This window comes from Mustelus asterias, chromosome 5, assembly GCF_964213995.1.
Source record: "Mustelus asterias chromosome 5, sMusAst1.hap1.1, whole genome shotgun sequence".
NCBI lineage: Eukaryota > Metazoa > Chordata > Chondrichthyes > Carcharhiniformes > Triakidae > Mustelus > Mustelus asterias.
Genome location: NC_135805.1, coordinates 147,301,168 through 147,319,689, shown reverse-complemented (window position 1 = coordinate 147,319,689; position 18,522 = coordinate 147,301,168). Strand labels below are relative to the sequence as shown.

Sequence of the window (18,522 nt, the reverse complement as noted above, 5' to 3'; positions counted from 1 at the left end):
TGATTTTCACTCTGTACCTGTCTATTTTATTCTGGTAAATGCTGTGTTTTATTCAGTACCTGTTTTGTTATGTGAGAGCATCTATCAGACTCTGATATGTGAGCCCTGATTTTTAGAAGAATCTCTGCAGTGCAGAAGGAGGCCATTCGGCACATTGAGTCTGCACCGACAACAATCCCACCCAGGCCCTATCATCACAACCCCACATATTTACCCTGCTACTCCCTCTAATCTAAACATCTTGGGACACCAAGGGACAATTTATCATGGCCAATCAACTTAAAGTTACAGATATCTTTGGAGTTTGGGTTGAAACTGGAGCACCCAAAGGAAAGCCACGCAGACATGGGGAGGATGAGCAAACTCCACACAGACAATGATCCAAGTCTGGAATCGAACCCAGGTCTTTGGAGCTGTGAGGCAGCTACTGCACCACCGTACCGTGTACCTGTGAAATTTGCAAGTGTGATTTTGATTTGTACTCTGTCACCACTGCATGGGTGTGAGTTTCACACTGGTCTGTCCAAGTCCACTAGGTTATTGTAGGTTTTAAATTGCACCCACCAAGTTTCTGCTTTCTAACTTTGAGTAGTAGTCTGACCTTGTCAGTCTCTGATGGGAGAGTATTTTGATTATTTGATGCCTGCAAGAGTCTGAGACATGATTATGAATTTCACAATGTATCTGAAATGTTTTTATATTCAAGTCCCCATTCTCTGTGTCAGAGAGCTGGTTTTATTTAGAAGCTTTTGCATTCTGAGCATGGGTTTTACCATTTCTCTGTCAGTATCTGAGATGTGTGTGTACTTTCCTTCTGTATTACTCAGTCTCTGGTACAGTGTGTATTTAGCTTTCATCCCATATATTCTTGGTGCAGGAGAGTGGATTTCACAATGTACATCTCATTCGCTGGTGTGTCCTCTTAGATTATACCCTCCAACTTTCAACCCCTAGCCGGATCTGAGATTCTATTCTGTATGTGTCAGTTTCTGTTCTTTGTATCAATTTGCTCATATTTGTGTGCATGTTATGTTGGTGCAGATATTAATACATCCATGTTAGAATCACAGTGCTGAAGAATTCATTCGTCCCAAGTCTACACCGAATCTCTGACAGACTATCTTACCCAATCACACTCACCCACCCTATCCCTATCACCTCACACATTTTCTATGACTAATCCACCTAACTTATACATCTCTTTGAAAGGTGGGAGGAAAGCAAAGCAGATATGGGAAAATGTACAAATCGAACCCGGGGCCCTGGCATTGTGAGGCAGCAGTGCAGGTGGCATGGTGGCACAATGGTTAACATTGCTGCTGCGCAGCGCCAGGGACTCAGGTTTGATTCCCGGCTTGGGTCACTATCTGTGTGGAGTCTGCACGTTCTCCCCGTATCTGCAAGAGTTTCCTCCGGGTGCTCTATTTTCCTCCCTCAGTCTGAAAGCTGGGCTGTTGAGGTGCATTGGTCATTCTAAATTCTCCCTCGGTGTACCCGAACAGGCACTGGACTGTGGTGACTAGGGAATTTTCACAGTTACTTCATTGCAGTGTTGATAAGCCGACTTGTGACGCTAATATAAAAAACACACATTGCTAACCACCGTGCCACCAGTGCCACCTGGTGGTTCAGTTTTGTCAGTGGGCGATCAGTATACCTTCCCAGTCAGTTGTTTGCATGATACTGCGGATGTTCTTTTCATTTCTCAGATTTTATTTTCCTCAGTTGTGTGATTGAGTGTGGGGATTTATCTTTGTCTTCTATCGGAGTATACATTCTATTCAGTACTTGCCCATTTCTGCTACATGACTCTGGGTATTACAATCTATGTCCCTGGCATGTCCATTAATTATCGACTCAATCCTTGTGCTCGCTTGCTGTGATTGAAGGATTTACTTTTAGGCCACTTTTCGGTAGTTGAGTGGGTGTTTTTATCTACAGGCGTACTAAACAGGTCCCTTTCCGAATGGCAGGCAGCAGCTAGTGAATGTACAAGGCATACATTCTTCAGTGTGATTTGGACAAGTGGAATGAGTGGCCAAATGCATGATAATTACAATATAGTGTGGATAAGTGTGAGATTATCCCCTCTGGTAGCAAAAACAGGAAGATAGATTGAGAGGGGAATGTGCAACAGTGACTGGGTATCGCTGTGCAACAGTGACTGAAAGTAAGCATGCAGGTGCAGCAGGTGGTGAAGAAGGAAAGTGTTATGTGGTCTTCACAATGGGAAAATTCGAGGCCAGTCGCTCCCTTGAGCTTGCTCTGCTATTCATTTTGATCATGGCTGATCATCAAAATCAATACTTCGATCCCATCTTTCTCCCATATCCCTTGATTCCTTTCGCCTAATTTTGTCTTGAAATCACGCAATCTTTTGGTCTCGACGACATCTTGTGGTAGCGAATTCCACATATTCACTGCTCTCTGGGTGAAGAAAGGTCTCCTCAGCCAAGTCCTAAACGATTTGTCCCTTATCCTCAAACTATGACCCTTAGTTCTGGGCTCACCCATCATCAGGAACATTCTTTCTGAATCTATCCTGTCAAACACTATTGTTTTTAAGTTGCTATGAGTGAGATCGTCTCTCACTCTTCTAAGCTCCAGTGAATATAGTCCTCACCGACTACGTCTCTCATATGAAAGACCTGCCATCTCAGGAATCAACCTCATAAATATTCATTGCATTCCCTCTATAGCAAGGACATCCTTCCTCAGGTAAGGGCATGAAAACTGCACACAATGCTCCTGGTGTGGCCGCAACAATGCCCAACACAACTACAGTAAAACTTCCCTATTCCTCTAATCAAATCCTTTCATATGAAGGTCTACATTTCATTTCCCTTCCTTACTGCCTGCTCTAACTGCACACATACTGACAGTGACTGATGCATGAGGACACCAAAGTCAGCAGACAGTTGGCATGAATGAGCCTTTTTCCAATTGGCAGACAGTGACTAGTGGGATGCTGCAGGGATCTGTGTTAGGACACTAACTGCTCACATTATATATTCATTATTTTGAAGAGGGAAACTAATGTATTATCTCCAAATTTGCAAAGTTGGTTTGGAGAGCGAGCTGTGGGGAGGATGCAGAGATTGTTCACTGCGTATCCACCTCACATTTGTCCACATTATACTGCATCTGCAAATAAATCTGTCCACTTAGTCAGCCTGCACAATGCACACTGAAAAATCTCTGTATCCTCCCCAGAGCTCACCCTCCAAACCAACTTTGCAAATTTGGAGATATACATTAGTTTCCCTCTTCAAAATAATGAATATGTAATGTGAAGAGTTCGTGTCCGAACACAGATCCTTGCAGCATCCCACTCATCACTGTCTGCCAATTGGAAAAATGCTCATTCATGCCAACTGTCTCCTGTCTGCTGACCATCTTTCTATCCATCTGAGCACACTGCCCTAAATCCCATATGCTTTAACTTTACATCGTAATCTGCTATGTGAGACGTTGTCAAAAGCGTTCTGATATTCTGAATAGAACAAATTCTCCAGTTCGCTTTGAACAACTCTTCCAGTTACACCCTCAAACAAATTTCTTCCATCTGAATCCTAATTAATGCCAGTATATTGGACCGCTCTGCCACTTTGAGCTCTTGGTCATGCAAAAACCAATTGGGAAATGCTTGAGAGGGGAATTAGCTGATATTAATTGCAATATTCTTTCTAAGAATGAAGCGTGGAATGAAATAGTGTGTGAAATCTAATGATGTGAGAAGTATAAACATCTTCCGTTCATTTATTAGTAGGCTTATTGTTGCAAACATGGATATTTAAACTGAAGACAGTATGTTAAAACCACTATAAACAATCTGCTTGTCTTCTGTTGAAATTTTATTTTCTTAATCTGGATCACTTTTAAACTTCAACTAACATCTCAACACTTTTGATAATGCTGAGAGGAAGTTTGCGATGGACAGTGGGCAGTAATACATAGATCGTGGTCCATGACAAACCTCATATAAGGCTGGTGGACAAAGGCCTAAGGGAGAACAAGCGGCAGTTAACAGTCAAACACAGCGGTAGACCTGGAATTAAATGCAGGTCAGACCAGTTTTGAGTAGCATTGTGGTATTGTCAAAATGGGTTCCCAGGTTCAAACTTCGCCACTGCAAATGGTGGTACATCTATTCAATACAAATCTGGAATTTAAGTGGCCATGAAACCATTGCCGATTATTGTTTTTTAAAAAAAACTTAGTTCACTTCTCTTTAGGGAAGGAAATCTTCAGTCCTTACCTGGTCTGGCCTACGTGTGACTCTAGATCCTCAGCCATATCGTTGCCTCGCTGTTGTCCATTCAAGTGGCAATTTACAATGAGCAATGATTGCTGGCCCGGCATTTATGTAAAAATTGTCCAGATGTCAGTCGGGAAAGACTTCAATGAAGCGCGTAAAAAAATTAAACAAAGAAGCAAAAATCTAATTAACGTTGAATGTTCAATGTTGTCAGTGAGAGAGGAGTGAAAACATACTTTGCAGAAAGCTCGGAATTGAAAGATTCCAGATGTCAGAAGCCAGAGCGTTTGTGAAAGTTCGTTCTAATCGTGCTCCAGTTGGGTGATTTCAGCAGCCTTGAGCCGGTCTCTATTTTATAGTGGCATAAAGGGATGGCTCCCTTCTCCATCGTCCAAGAGATGCTGTGTTTAAATCCGTCAAATCGACCATGTCATACGTGTGTCCAAACTGAAAAAAAATGATAATTCCAATTGGCTAATGTCAGTTAATTTAAATGATTAGTCATTTGTTTGCATTCTGCTTTTTCCTACTCATCAATGTGATGGGGAAGTTGTTGGCAATATAGACATTTACCATTCCGACCTAACTACCCTTGAGAAGCTTTGTAAAACATCCGTTCCTGCTGCCAGCGAAGAGAGAAATTTTGGCTCTCAGCCACATCTCCATTCGCTGCAGCAGGACCGGCGAATCCCAACTGCAGACGGGGTCAGATAATTCGGCCCATACAAATTAAATGTAGGTTCAGTCGTATGGCCCCCTCATGGAAAGGGTGGGGCTGTAAAATGTGGTGATCCAGTCAAAAGACCATTGACCTCGGTGAGAGTGGAGAATCCCGCTGTTGGAAAATACCACTCTTTTCCCTAAAACTCCAGGCTGCCACTCGGTCCATCATTGTTCAAAATGGAACGTGGGGGTAAATTCCTGGGATAACCAATGGCTGAAGAAACTCTCTAAATTATTGCAAAGGTAAACAATCGTACATTTTCCGGGACCGTGGTGAGGCTCCAGCCGATCGATGAATCTGCAAAACAGATGTTAACAAATGTACATCTAGTTATGAATGGACCATTGTTCACATGCCCAAGAAATCCAGTCACCGGACCCGCGACCTGTCAAAGCCATGCAATGCGAACTTCAATTACAATTGCAACTCGATAGGGGTTACATTTCAGGTTGCAGTTTTAGTGCAAAACCGCTGTTAGGATGGTGCTATTGGGGTTACCACTGTCCAGAATGCTCCTCCCGTTAAATTTAGCGGGGAGTCAAGACCACAATGCCCGGGGAACTGCCTGCCAATTATGAAGGCATTTTGTTTCCTCTTCTGGACCACATTATACTTGAGGAATGGTGTCAATTGTACAAATTGCCAGGGATACAGTTCTAAACATACAGTGATAACGTTAGCACAATGTTAATAGACAGAGAATAGCGTTCAAAACATGAGAGCGAGGGATAAATTGTGAAAAAAATACAACTTTTTCTTTCTAGAAAGAAAGTTGAGAAAGAGCAAACTCTGATTGTATAAACTCTTCCCATTCAAAAGCAATTATGAGAGGAGGGCGAAAATCGGGGGTATCGCTCCAGAATGAATTATTTGTTACATTCATCTCTGACCATAAGCCAATCATCTGGAATGTTGAATGTTCTAGCACCATTCACTTGTATTCCACATAGAGATATAGGAACGATGCGATTGCACTGGAGGAGGTGCAGAGTACATTCACGAGCATGCTGGGATTGGATATTTAACTTATCAAGAGAGGTTGGATAGCCTCTGTTTATTTTCATTCGAGTTGAGACGACTGAGTTACGACCTGTTTGAGGTGTACAAGATCATGAGGGGCATGGACAGAGTTGATAAGGAGCAGCTGTTCCACTTAGGTGAAAGAAAAATCATAGGGGACACAAGTTCAGGGTGAGGTGCAGGAGGTTTAGTGAGGAAAAACTTTTTTAAAAAGGCACTGATGGTTTCGAATGTGCTGCCTGGAAGGGTGGTAGAGGTGGGTTGCATCACATCCTTTAAAAAGTATCTGGATGAGCACTTGTTGTATCATGACATTCAAGGTTATGGACCAAGTGCTGGTAAATGGGATTAGATGGGAGGTCAGATTTTTTTAATGTATCATTGCAGATTCGATGGGCCAAGGCACCTCTTCTTCGCTGATGTGATGATTCTATGACTGATGACATTAGTGGCAATGAACTCTTGGTTCTCCTTTATTCATGGCAGCAATAAACATGGGTGAAATCTAGGCTTGCGTTTCTGCCTTACATTGGTTATGGCTTCATGCACGGTATATTCAGTTCAGTGGGTACTCACAGCCAGGTGTCACATTCCAGTTGTCTTGCTCCAAAGGTGAAGATTGTCCTCTGGAACTGACAATGCACAGTTTTTATTTTATTTTCAAGTTCATTCATTGGTTCTAATCTCACAGTGAAAGAAAAGGCTACGAACGGATTTGTGGACTCGCAAATGCTTGGCTGAATGGATTACAACCAATTCATCTCAATTGCTGTGCAGGGAAAATCTAGGGGCACGAACACAAGAAATAGGGGTAGGCCACCAGACCCTTCAAGCATGTGCAGCCATTCCACACGATCATGGCTGATCTATGCCGGCCTCAACTGCTTTACTGTGCCATTTCCCCATGGCCTTTTATTCCTCGGTCTATCAAGTATTCATTCACCTCCACTTTAAATTCTTCTAGTGATTCAGCCTTCACTACTCATTGGGGCTGAGAATTCCAGAGATTCACCACCGTCTGCGAGAAGCAATTTCTACTCACATCAGTTTTAAATGACTGGCCCTTTATCTTGTCGGTCCGTCCTGTTGTTGAAAATTCTCCCACTGGTGAAACCATCTCACCATCTACCCAGTCAAACCTCCTCGGGATCTTATATGTTTGAATAAGATCATCGCTCACTCTTCTGAGCTCCAAGGAATACAGACCCGGACGACTTAGTCTCTCTTGAAAGGATAATACTCATCCAAGTAGTCACCCCGATGAATTTCCTTTGGATTGCCTCAAATGCTAGTATTTCATTTTTAAGGTGAAGGGAGCAAAACTGTACACAGTATTCCAACTGAGGCCTCACCAACTCCCTGTACAATTGCAACAAGTGGGAACGTTTTCAATTCATCCACTGGACTAATAATCCAATTTCTTTGGTGATGTTCTGGGGAACAGAGTTCAAGTCCCAGGTTAGATTGGTAAATTTGAAATCAATATAAAACTGGAATTAAAATGTTTAATGATGATCATGCAACCGATGACGATTGTTGTCAAAACCCACCTGGTTCGCCAGTGCTCTTTAGAGAGTAAATTCGTTACATCGTCTGGCCTGCATGTAACTCCAGACACAGAAATGTGGATGACTCTTAAATGGTCTAGCAAACCTCTCAGTTTCAAGGACAATAAGTAATGGGCAATAAATACCCTCCCAGCGATGCCCACATCCCCAGAACGAACACAGAAAGTTATCCATGTCGTGCAATTGGTAGTACAAATGGACTGTGGAAACTCATTCAAAAGGATAACTCGTCTTCATCTCAATCGAATGAAATACAGGCATTTGGAATGGAATACATTCAGTTGGAAATTGTACTCATGTTGTATTAAGACTTGGCCAAAGCACATTTGATGGACTGACTCTATACCTTGGCACTGTCTATTAGGATGAAAATGTTGGGATGGGAAAAGATTGGAAAGTATGTTCACTGTGAAACAGATCATTTGGCACAAGCAACCAATGCAAGCTTGTACACTCCACTCAAACATCCTCCATATTTTCTCATCTCAACTAATCTGCATGGCCAGCTCCCCCTCCCCTGTCATGTGATTCCCTTGCACCGCCCCCACCCCGCCGCCGTTCAATGCATCCACAATATCCCCTTCAACCAGTTTCTGCGGTCTTGAGTTCCACAATCGCAAATTTCTTGATGCTAAGCTTTGAATCCTCGGTTTAATTTCTATTTGTTTGGTGACTAAATTGTTTTGCTGGCCTTTGTGTTCCCTTTCCCAGACCAGTGGAAAAGTACTTTTGTCCTCTTTATAAAAATAAACTTCCATAATGAGAACATACCCCTATCAATGCTTTCTTCTTGAAAACAAGTACACAATTTTCACTGCGTTCATGACATAGAACATAGAACAGTACAGCACAGAACAGGCCCTTCGGCCCATGATGTTGTGCTGAGCTTTATCTGAAACCAAGATCAAGCTATCCCACTCCCTATCATCCTGGTGTGCTCCATGTGCCTATCCAATAACCGCTTAAATGTTCCGAAAGTGTCTGACACCACTATCACTGCAGGCAGTCCATTCCACACCCCAACCACTCCCTGAGTAAAGAACCTACCTCGGACATCCTTCCTATATCTCCCACCATGAACCCTATAGTTATGCCCCCTTGTAATAGCTCCATCCACCCGAGGAAATAGTCTTTGAATGTTCACTCTATCTATCCCCTTCATCATTTTATAAACCTCTATTAAGTCTCCCCTCAACTTCCTCTGCTCCAGAGAGAACAGCCCCAGCTCCCACAACCATTCCTCATAAGACCTACCCTCCAAACCAGGCAGCATCCTGGTAAATCTCCTTTGCACTCTTTCCAGCGCTTCCTCATCCTTCTTATAGTGAGGTGACCAGAACTGCACACAATATTCCAAATGTGGTCTCACCAAGGTCCTGTACAGTTGCAGCATAACCTCACGGCTCTTAAACTCCAACCCCCTGTTAATAAAAGCTAACACACTATAGGCCTTCTTCACAGCTCTATCCACTTGAGTGGCAACCTTCAGAGATCTCTGGATATGGACCCCAAGATCTCTCTGTTCCTCTTCATTCTTCAGAATCCTACCTTTGACCCTGTAATCCACATTTAAATTTGTCCTACCAAAATGAATCACCTCACATTTATCGGGGTTAAACTCCATCTGCCCTTTTTCAGCCCAGCTTTGCATCCTATCTATGTCTCTTTGCAGTCTACAACAGCCCTCCACCTCATCCACTACTCCACCAATCTTGGTGTCATCAGCAAATTTACTGATCCACCCTTCAGCCCCCTCCTCTAACTCATTAATAAAAATCACAAAGAGCAGAGGACCAAGCACTGATCCTTGTGGCACTCCGCGAGCAACCTGCCTCCAGTCCGAAATTTTTCCATCCACCACCACCCTCTGTCTTCGATCAGATAGCCAGTTACCTATCCAATCGGCCAACTTTCCCTCTATTCCACACCTCATTACTTTCATCATAAGCCGACCATGGGGGACCTTATCAAATGCCTTAGTGAAATCCATGTATATGACATCAACTGCCCGACCTTCATCAACACACTTCGTTCCCTCCTCAAAACATTCTATCAAATTTGTGAGGCACGACTTGCCCTTTTGACCTCTGCACCATTTTGCATTTTAATCTTGCAATATATTCAAATTTTATAAGGCAGTGTTTCAATCATTAAACACCACGATGTGAAAATGTTGATGACAGATTGATTTAACTATGTATTTCTTGTTTGCCTATATTCATTCAAGGGTAATTAATCACTTCCCATGCACTCTATCAAAACTCACACAGGTTATGACACCTCAACTAAACTTCAAGAAGCATCGAAACAACTATTTTCCTCCGATTACTAGATAACTGAATCCACTCCACTCAGACACTATTCTCCTTCGCACATTTCCCTCTATCCATATACTTTCTTGATATCCTTTCTAAGGTCTGATGTCCAGAACATATTTGGAGTCCAGTGAGAATTTTATCATACTCGTTGACTTTCGGTTGTTAATCTAACTATTATGCCACTATATTTTATTCCACATGTCACCAAGTGCTATCAAATTCTGGATCAGCATTTTATTATACATCTTCTCACAATGCTAATGTGCTATTAAAATTACTAAAATGTTTTGCATTACGATTATTTTTACATTTGGATGTCATTAATATATGAGCATTTTGCAAACATACGAACATGTGAATTCGGAGCAGGAGTAGGCCACTCGTCCCTTCAAGCCTGCACCACCCCTGAATAAAATCATGACTGATTTAATTGTTATCCCAACCCTACATTCCTGCCTACCCCCGATAAACTTTCACAACTCCCTCCAATGATATCAGAGATCTATCTCGCTCTGCCTTAACAATATTGAACGACTGCTTCAACTGCCTTATGAGGAAGAGTTCAAGTGATGTAAGACCCTCTGAAAGAAAATAAAATCTCCTTATATCTCTCCTACCTGGGTGATCGCTTATTTTTCAACATTAGCCCCGAGTTTTAGGTTCTCTCACAAGAGGAAACATCTTCTCCACTTCCATCCCGTCAATACCCCTCAGAATATTAAAGCTTTGATCAAGTCGCCACATACTCTTCCAAATTCGAGCGGATACCAACCTTATCTCTCCACCTTTACCTCAAAAGACACCCAACTTATTCCTAGAATTCGTCTCGTAAACCTCTGAACTTCTTCTTACACATTTACATCGTTCCTTAAATAAGGAATTCAATACTCTACACAATGCTGCAGATGTGGTCTCGTCAATTTCCTGCAGAAATGAAGCATAACCTGCCTATGTACGTAATCAATTCCCTTACATATATGATAACATTCTATTAGCTTTTCCAATTCCTTTCTCTACCTGCATACGAGTGTTTTGTGATACATGCACTAAGACATTCAGACCCTCCATGCAGCTCAGGACTCTGCAATCTGTGCAAATTAAAACTTCTGCTGTCAAGCAAACATGTAAAGATAATGTATTTTACCTTCTTCTCCCTGAATTGTTCGATTGCACTATTGAATAAATAGAAAATGAACAATAGTTAAGTCGAATAAAATATTTTCACACATGTAGATTTCCAGACGAATTAATATTGAATACAAAACGGAAATATTTGGATTGAGCAGTGCTTTATGGTAGAAAAACAAACAAAGGTAGTTTTAAGTGATTTAAATTTATGCTGGTAATCATTAGAAACAACGTACAGTATTAAGTGGTTTAATGTAATACTTTTGTGCCTGGAAAGGTAAAACATATAGTTAGATTCGGGTCGGAAAAGGGTGTTTGTATGTTTGGGTGACTTCCTGAATTCCAGCTGCGATTCGCTTCTTCTTAAGAGGGTTGCATCGAGAAGAATAAGTAGTAGTAACTGGAGGCCCTTGCCAGGGCAGACACACTTTTAAGGTGTTTCTTTGGCTGGATATATTGCAGTTCGAGACAGGACACAGGGGAATTATCTCTCGACTCGAACATCTCTCTTCTCGTCAGGAGAAGATGGGCAGGACAAGATGATGGCAACGATGCAAGCTTCCTAACAAACAGGTAACAGTGCAGATAACCAGTGAATTGAGACAGAAAGACTTTGTTCAGACGATTGAGGATGAGAGAACAGATACTAATGTATTGTTCACAAGACCACAAGGAAGAATAAATAGTGTTGAGAGTTTAAGAGACAATTGCAGTATTCAGTTTTGAAGTGGGACAGCAGTCAATAGAAAATGTTGATGTCGTTTTCCTAGAGTCTGGGACTTAAGAGTTAAAGCAATTGTGGACAGTGTGTATAACATTCCAGACAAAGAAATCCTAAAATGGTTGGTGTAAAACCTGGGCGTGATTTACTGTTGAAAGTGGATTAGCAGCATTGTTTAAAAGGTCTAATTTGGAAATCCTGAACTGGAGTTTGGAATGCAAACTGCAATGTGAAAGCATTGCTGTGAGAGAAGATTTTAAAGTGTGATGTTTGGGAGTGGAGTTTGGATATTCAAATGTGACAATTATCGAGGGGAATTCTGAAGAGGAAACCACAGGCACTAACTTGGTTTCAGGGCGGAGTGCAGGTATCTGACCAAAGCCAATTTGTATGCTTAAAAGGGACTTTGCGTTAAGGGGGATATTGTCGTTTAAAAAGTAATTTGTAATCCTTGTTAATCTTAAAATCTGTGTGTATTTGCTAAAGCGTGCAGGAGGGCCGCGGGGGGGGGGGGGGGGGGAGTAAATGAGGTACTGTATAATAATCCAACTTTTTATTTGTACTAAATGTATTTTTCTTGTTGATAAAACTAATTAGTGGTCCTGTGACTCTGCTCTTCAACGTTACATGAGAAAAATAAAAGCTTTTTTTTTCCAGCCAGGATTCCATTCGAGGATCTTTCTGTGCAATTAAAACATTGACTGGGTTCCTAACAATTGTGGCACTAAATCAAGAGGTATTCACTCGTCGGTTCTGACACATTTTAGGAGAGTTAGTGCTATAGTTGTGTTGCCGCTGGACTAGTAATGCAAAGATACAATGTAATCCTCTTGGGTCCCAGGTTCGAATCCCTCAATGGCATATGGTGAAATTTGAATACAACTAAAATCTGGATTTAAAAGTCTAATGATAAGCATGAAAGAATGGTCGATTTTTGTAAACAGACATTGCTCACTAAGGTGCTTTACGGAAGGAAATTATCCCATTCGAGCCTACATATGACTCCAGATCCATAGCAATGCAGTTGATTCTTAAATGTTCTCAGAGTTATGGACTCTGCTGGCTGGACACACATCTATTGTCTATCCCCAATTGCCATTGAGAAGGTGGTGGTGAGCTGCTTTCTTGAAGTATTGCAGTGCATGTGATGTGGGTACACCCGTACTGATGTGAGGGAGGGGTTATCATGATTTTGAAACAATATATGTCCAAGTAAGAATGGCTAACCGCTTGGAAATGAACTTCCAGGTGGTCGCCTTTCCATCTGTTTCCTTCAACAAAAGAACTAGAATTGTTACTTCAGTAACTTTTAACAAATGGGAACTATTCTTTTTAAAATGACATGCATGCTCAGTAGGGGATAATGATATCGACACCAATTAATTACATTCATGGCCACATGACTGACAACTTTCCTGCTTGTGATTTATTTATTCAGATTAGTGGGTTTGCTACTTTTGATTTCGTCAATGAATTTGACAATCTACTTTTGCTTATTATCGAATGATGTTTATGCTGCTGCTAAAGGTAAACAAGCAATTGCTTTCGTTTTTGACTAAGCAATAATTGTTAGCAAAGTGACAAATGCGTCACTTATTTTAATAATGTTTGTTAAACTAATAAAAGGATAGTGCTATAGGACATTAACTTAGGACATGTTGTTTCCTTATAACCCTGAAAAGTGTGTAAGCGTGTGGTGAGGTATGTTTTAGTCGAAGTAGGGAAGGAGGTAGAAGAGGGGGAGGGGTAGCATTATTGGTCAGAGATTGTATCACAGTGTCAGAGAGGAGGTTTGATGAGGACTTATCTGTTGAGGTAGTATGGGCGGAGATTAGAAATAGGAGAGGAGAGGTCACCCTGTTGGGAGTCTTTTATAGACCTCCTAAAAGTTCTAGAGAGGTTGAGGAAAGGATTGCGGAGTCAATCCTGCTTAGGAGTGAAAGTAATAGGGCAATTGTTATGGGGGATTTTAACTTGACTAATATTGACTGGAATTGTTATAGCTCTAGCTCGTTAGAGGGGTCAGTTTTTGTTCAAAGCGTGCAGGAAGGTTTTTTGACTCAGTATGTAGACAGGCCAACTAGAGGTGAGGCTATATTGGATCTGGTGCTGGGAAATGAGCCAGACCAGGTGCTAGACTTGGAAGTTGGTGTGCATTTTGGTGATAGTGACCACAATTCGGTTACGTTCACCTTAGCGATGGAAAGGGATAGGCATGAACCTCGGGCCAGTGGTTTTAGCTGGGGGAAGGGTAATTATGAGGCTATTAGGAGAGAATTAGGAAACATAGGTTGGACTAGGAGATTACAGGGACTGGGAACGTCCGACATGTGGAGTTTTTTCAAGGAGCAGCTACTGCGAGTCTGTGATAGGTATGTCCCTGTCAGGCAAGGAGGAATTGGTAGGGCTAGGGAACCGTGGTGCACCAAAAAAGTTTCTTTGTTGGTTAAAAAGAAAAAGGAGGCTTATGTTCGGATGAGACGTGAGCACTCGGGTAGTGCACTAGAAAGCTTTAGATTGGCTAAGAGGGAGTTGAAGAGCGAGCTTAGAAGGGCTAAAAGGGGACATGAGAAGACTTTGGCGGATAGGGTTAAAGAGAATCCTAAGGCGTTCTATAGGTATGTCAAGAACAGAAGGTTGGTTAGGGCAAGTTTAGGGCCAGTTATAGATGGCAGAGGGAAGTTATGTGTGGAACCGGAGGAGATTGGTGAAGCATTGAACCAATATTTCTCTTCGGTGTTCACGCAAGGGGACATGAATATAGCTGAGGAGGACACTGGGTTGCAAGGGAGTAGAATAGACAGTATTACAGTTGATAAGGAGGATGTGCAGGATATTCTGGAGGGTCTGAAAATAGATAAATCCCCTGGTCCGGATGGGATTTATCCAAGGATTCTCTGGGAGGCAAGAGAAGTGATTGCAGAGCCTCTGGCTCTGATCTTCAGGTCGTCGTTGGCCTCTGGTATAGTACCAGAAGATGGGAGGTTAGCGAATGTTGTCCCATTGTTTAAGAAGGGGAACAGAGACTTCCCCGGGAATTATAGACCGGTGAGTCTCACTTCTGTTGTCGGCAAGATGTTGGAAAAAATTATAAGGGATAGGATTTATAGTTATTTGGAGAGTAATGAATTGATAGGTGATAGTCAGCATGGTTTTGTGGCAGGTAGGTCGTGCCTTACTAACCTTATTGAGTTTTTTGAGAAAGTGACCAAGGAGGTGGATGGGGGCAAGGCAGTGGACGTGGTATATATGGATTTTAGTAAGGCGTTTGATAAGGTTCACCATGGTAGGCTTCTGCAGAAAATGCAGATGTATGGGATTGGGGGTGATCTAGGAAATTGGATCAGGAATTGGCTAGCGGATAGGAAACAGAGGGTGGTGGTTGATAGTAAATATTCATCATGGAGTGCGGTTACAAGTGGTGTACCTCAGGGATCTGTTTTGGGGCCACTGCTGTTTGTAATATTTATTAATGATCTGGATGAGGGTATAGTTGGGTGGATTAGCAAATTTGCTGATGACACCAAAGTCGGTGGTGTGGTAGACAGTGAGGAAGGGTGTCGTAGTTTGCAGCAAGACTTAGACAGGTTGCAAAGTTGGGCCGAGAGGTGGCGGATGGAGTTTAATGCGGAGAAGTGTGAGGTAATTCACTTTGGTAGGAATAACAGATGTGTTGAGTATAGGGCTAACGGGAGGACTTTGAATAGTGTGGAGGAGCAGAGGGATCTAGGTGTATGTGTGCATAGATCCCTGAAAGTTGGGAATCAAGTAGATAAGGTTGTTAAGAAGGCATATGGTGTCTTGGCGTTTATTGGTAGGGGGATTGAATTTAGGAGTCGTAGCGTTATGTTGCAACTCTACACAACTCTGGTGCGGCCGCACTTGGAGTACTGTGTGCAGTTCTGGTCCCCACATTACAGGAAGGATGTGGAGGCTTTGGAGAGGGTGCAGAGGAGGTTTACCAGGATGTTGCCTGGTATGGAGGGGAGATCCTATGAGGAGAGGCTGAGGGATTTGGGATTGTTTTCGCTGGAAAGGCGGCGGCTAAGAGGGGATCTTATTGAAACATATAAGATGATTAGAGGTTTAGATAGGGTGGATAGTGATAGCCTTTTTCCTCTGATGGAGAAATCCAGCACGAGGGGGCATGGCTTTAAATTGAGGGGGGGTAGTTATAGAACCGATGTCAGGGGTAGGTTCTTTACCCAGAGGGTGGTGAGGGATTGGAATGCCCTGCCAGCATCAGTAGTAAATGCGCCTAGTTTGGGGGCGTTTAAGAGATCCGTAGATAGGTTCATGGACGAAAAGAAATTGGTTTAGGTTGGAGGGTCACAGTTTTTTTTTTTAACTGGTCGGTGCAACATCGTGGGCCGAAGGGCCTGTTCTGCGCTGTAATGTTCTATGTTCTATGTTCTAGGTACTCCGGGAGGACTAACAAGGTAAGTGAATGCACAATGAATTGTAGGACGCTCGGGATTGCAGAGGACCAGAGGGGCCTTGGCGCACATGTCTAAGGATCCTTAAAGGCAGCAGGACAGATGGAGCAGGCAATTAAGAAGCTATATGGGATGCTGGTCTTTCTTATCCGAGGCATTTAATATGGGAACAGGTCGGTTACGATGGAGCTGTATAAAATACTCGTTAGGCCACAGCTCGATAATTGTGTGCAGTTCTGGTGGTCACCCAATTGGAAGGATGTGACTGCACTTGAGAGGGTGCAGAGGAGATTAACCGGGATGTTGCCTGGACTGCAGTGCTTCAGCTATGAATAGGTGCTGGATAGACTGGATTTTCTTTCCATTGAGCAGAGAAGGTCGAGTGGGGAAACATGGTCGAGGTGTACCAAATTAGAAGGGACATTGATAAGGTAGATAGGAAGAATATTTCCCCATTAGTAGAGGTGTCAATAACAAGGGGGCATAATTTATAGGTTAGATATATGGGATTTGATGAAAAGATTTTTCACCCAGAGGGTTGTGGGAATTGAAAATAGAAAATGGAAGCAGGAGTAAGCCATTTGGCCTTCAAGCCTGTTCCATCATTCGTTTTGATCATGGTTGATAATCAAATTCAATATTCTGATCCGCCTTCCTCCCACATCCCTTGATCCATTGAGCCCCAAGAACGATATCTCATTCTTTCCAATTTGGAACTCAATGTCTGAAAAGTTGGTAGAGGCGGGAAGCCTCACAACATATAAGACGCATTTATATGAGCACTTGAAAAGTCATAGCATTCATGGCGATGGTCCAATGGGATTAGAAAGATAGATATTTGGTGGCCTGCACAGATGCAATGGGCCAAAGGGACTCTTTATGTGCTGTAAACCTCTATGAGTCACAATAAGTGTGCCCTGTATGATATTTCACGAGAATAAAATAAATAGCAAGTTACTGGTATCTATCAGGCAATAGAAAGACATATCTGAATCATCACACGTATTCACCACAATTGGCTGCATACCATTTTTAATGATCATCATGCTACATATTGAAACGATGATCAACAAAAGGAGAAGAATCGGCGATCCCATTACAAGTAAAAAATATCGGTTCATTCCACCTGAAACAAACGACAATAATAGGGTCGAACATATTTTGCAGGTAGTCATGTTTTTCATTATTTTTAAATTGACAACTAGTTAATATATCTTGAAAATAAATAGGAAATCACATACTGAGGCACTCAAATCATTCATTGCAGATATGTGTGGTGGGCCAGTGTTATTGTCACTGGAGGAGTAATCCAGATACCCGAGGTCATGCTCTGGTGACCCATGTTCGAAAAAGAAAACACCTGAATTTGGAGAAAAATGACATAAATTGCCAATCGTCATAAAAGAAAATCTGGTTCACTATTTCCTTTATGGAAGGAAATCTGCTGTCTTCATCCATCCTGGATTATGTATGACTGCGGATGTCAGCAATGTGGGTCCTCAGTGCCAACTGAAATTGCCTTATTTCAAGGGCAATTGGGGTGGAGAATAAATGCAATTCCTGCCAGAGATCTCTATATCACATGACTGAATATGTAAAAAAAACTTTCAATACAAAACTGATTCTAATAGAATGAACCTTGCATTTGCTGTCTGGCAAATTGTTATCAGGGCATAAGACCATAAGCCGTAGTAGTGGAGTTAAGCCATGCGGACAATTGAAACTTTCCGTCATTAAATGGGAATATGACTGATTGGATACGATAATCTTCTTGTCCACTTTATCCCCTACGCCTTGATTCCATTCTGGATCAAAGAGTAATCTGCCCTCCTCAACCTTGAGCATACTTCTGCAGCCCTCTGCAGTAAAGAATTCCACAGATTCACTACCCTCTGAAAGAGGAAATTCCTCCTCATCTTTCTCTTAAATAGGCGGCCCCTTAATCTGAGATTATGCCCTCTAGATCTAGACTCGACCACAAGGAGAAGCAACCTCTTAGTATCGACCTTGTCAAGCCCTCAGAGAATCCTTTATGTCTCGATAAGGTGGCCTCTCATTCTCCTCAACTCCAAGGTATGGAGGCCAGCATTCTCAACTTCTCGTTCCAAGACATTCGTTCGTTACAAACTAGGGAACTCTCCAGATTGCCTCTAAAACTGGAATATCTACCCATCGATGTGGGGATCGTAAATGTTCACGGCATTCCAGGCCTGGCCTGACTAGTGCCTTGCATAGTTTTAACAAGGTTTATATGTTTTTAACATATTCAATTCTCTTTTAATAGAAGACAATAATCCGTTTGTCTTCCCTATTACCTTTTAAAATTGCATGCTAACTTTTTTTGGATTA

The 18,522-nt window shown here is 42.2% G+C and overlaps 1 protein-coding gene across 1 annotated transcript in view; it reads right to left on the bottom strand.

Moving 5' to 3' along the window:
* Nucleotides 1-3,743: 3,743 nt before the first annotated feature.
* Nucleotides 3,744-18,522, bottom strand: part of LOC144494055 (Fc receptor-like protein 5) — a 116,112-nt gene continuing 101,333 nt past the window's right edge. The window contains exons 8-12 of the mRNA XM_078213633.1: nucleotides 17,201-17,299; nucleotides 11,033-11,060; nucleotides 6,579-6,634; nucleotides 5,239-5,279; nucleotides 3,744-4,705 (exon numbers count right to left, since the gene is read on the bottom strand). Coding sequence (XP_078069759.1) covers nucleotides 4,607-4,705; nucleotides 5,239-5,279; nucleotides 6,579-6,634; nucleotides 11,033-11,060; nucleotides 17,201-17,299 — 323 coding nt within the window. The 3' untranslated portion in view covers nucleotides 3,744-4,606. The remainder of the gene's footprint in view (nucleotides 4,706-5,238; nucleotides 5,280-6,578; nucleotides 6,635-11,032; nucleotides 11,061-17,200; nucleotides 17,300-18,522) is intronic.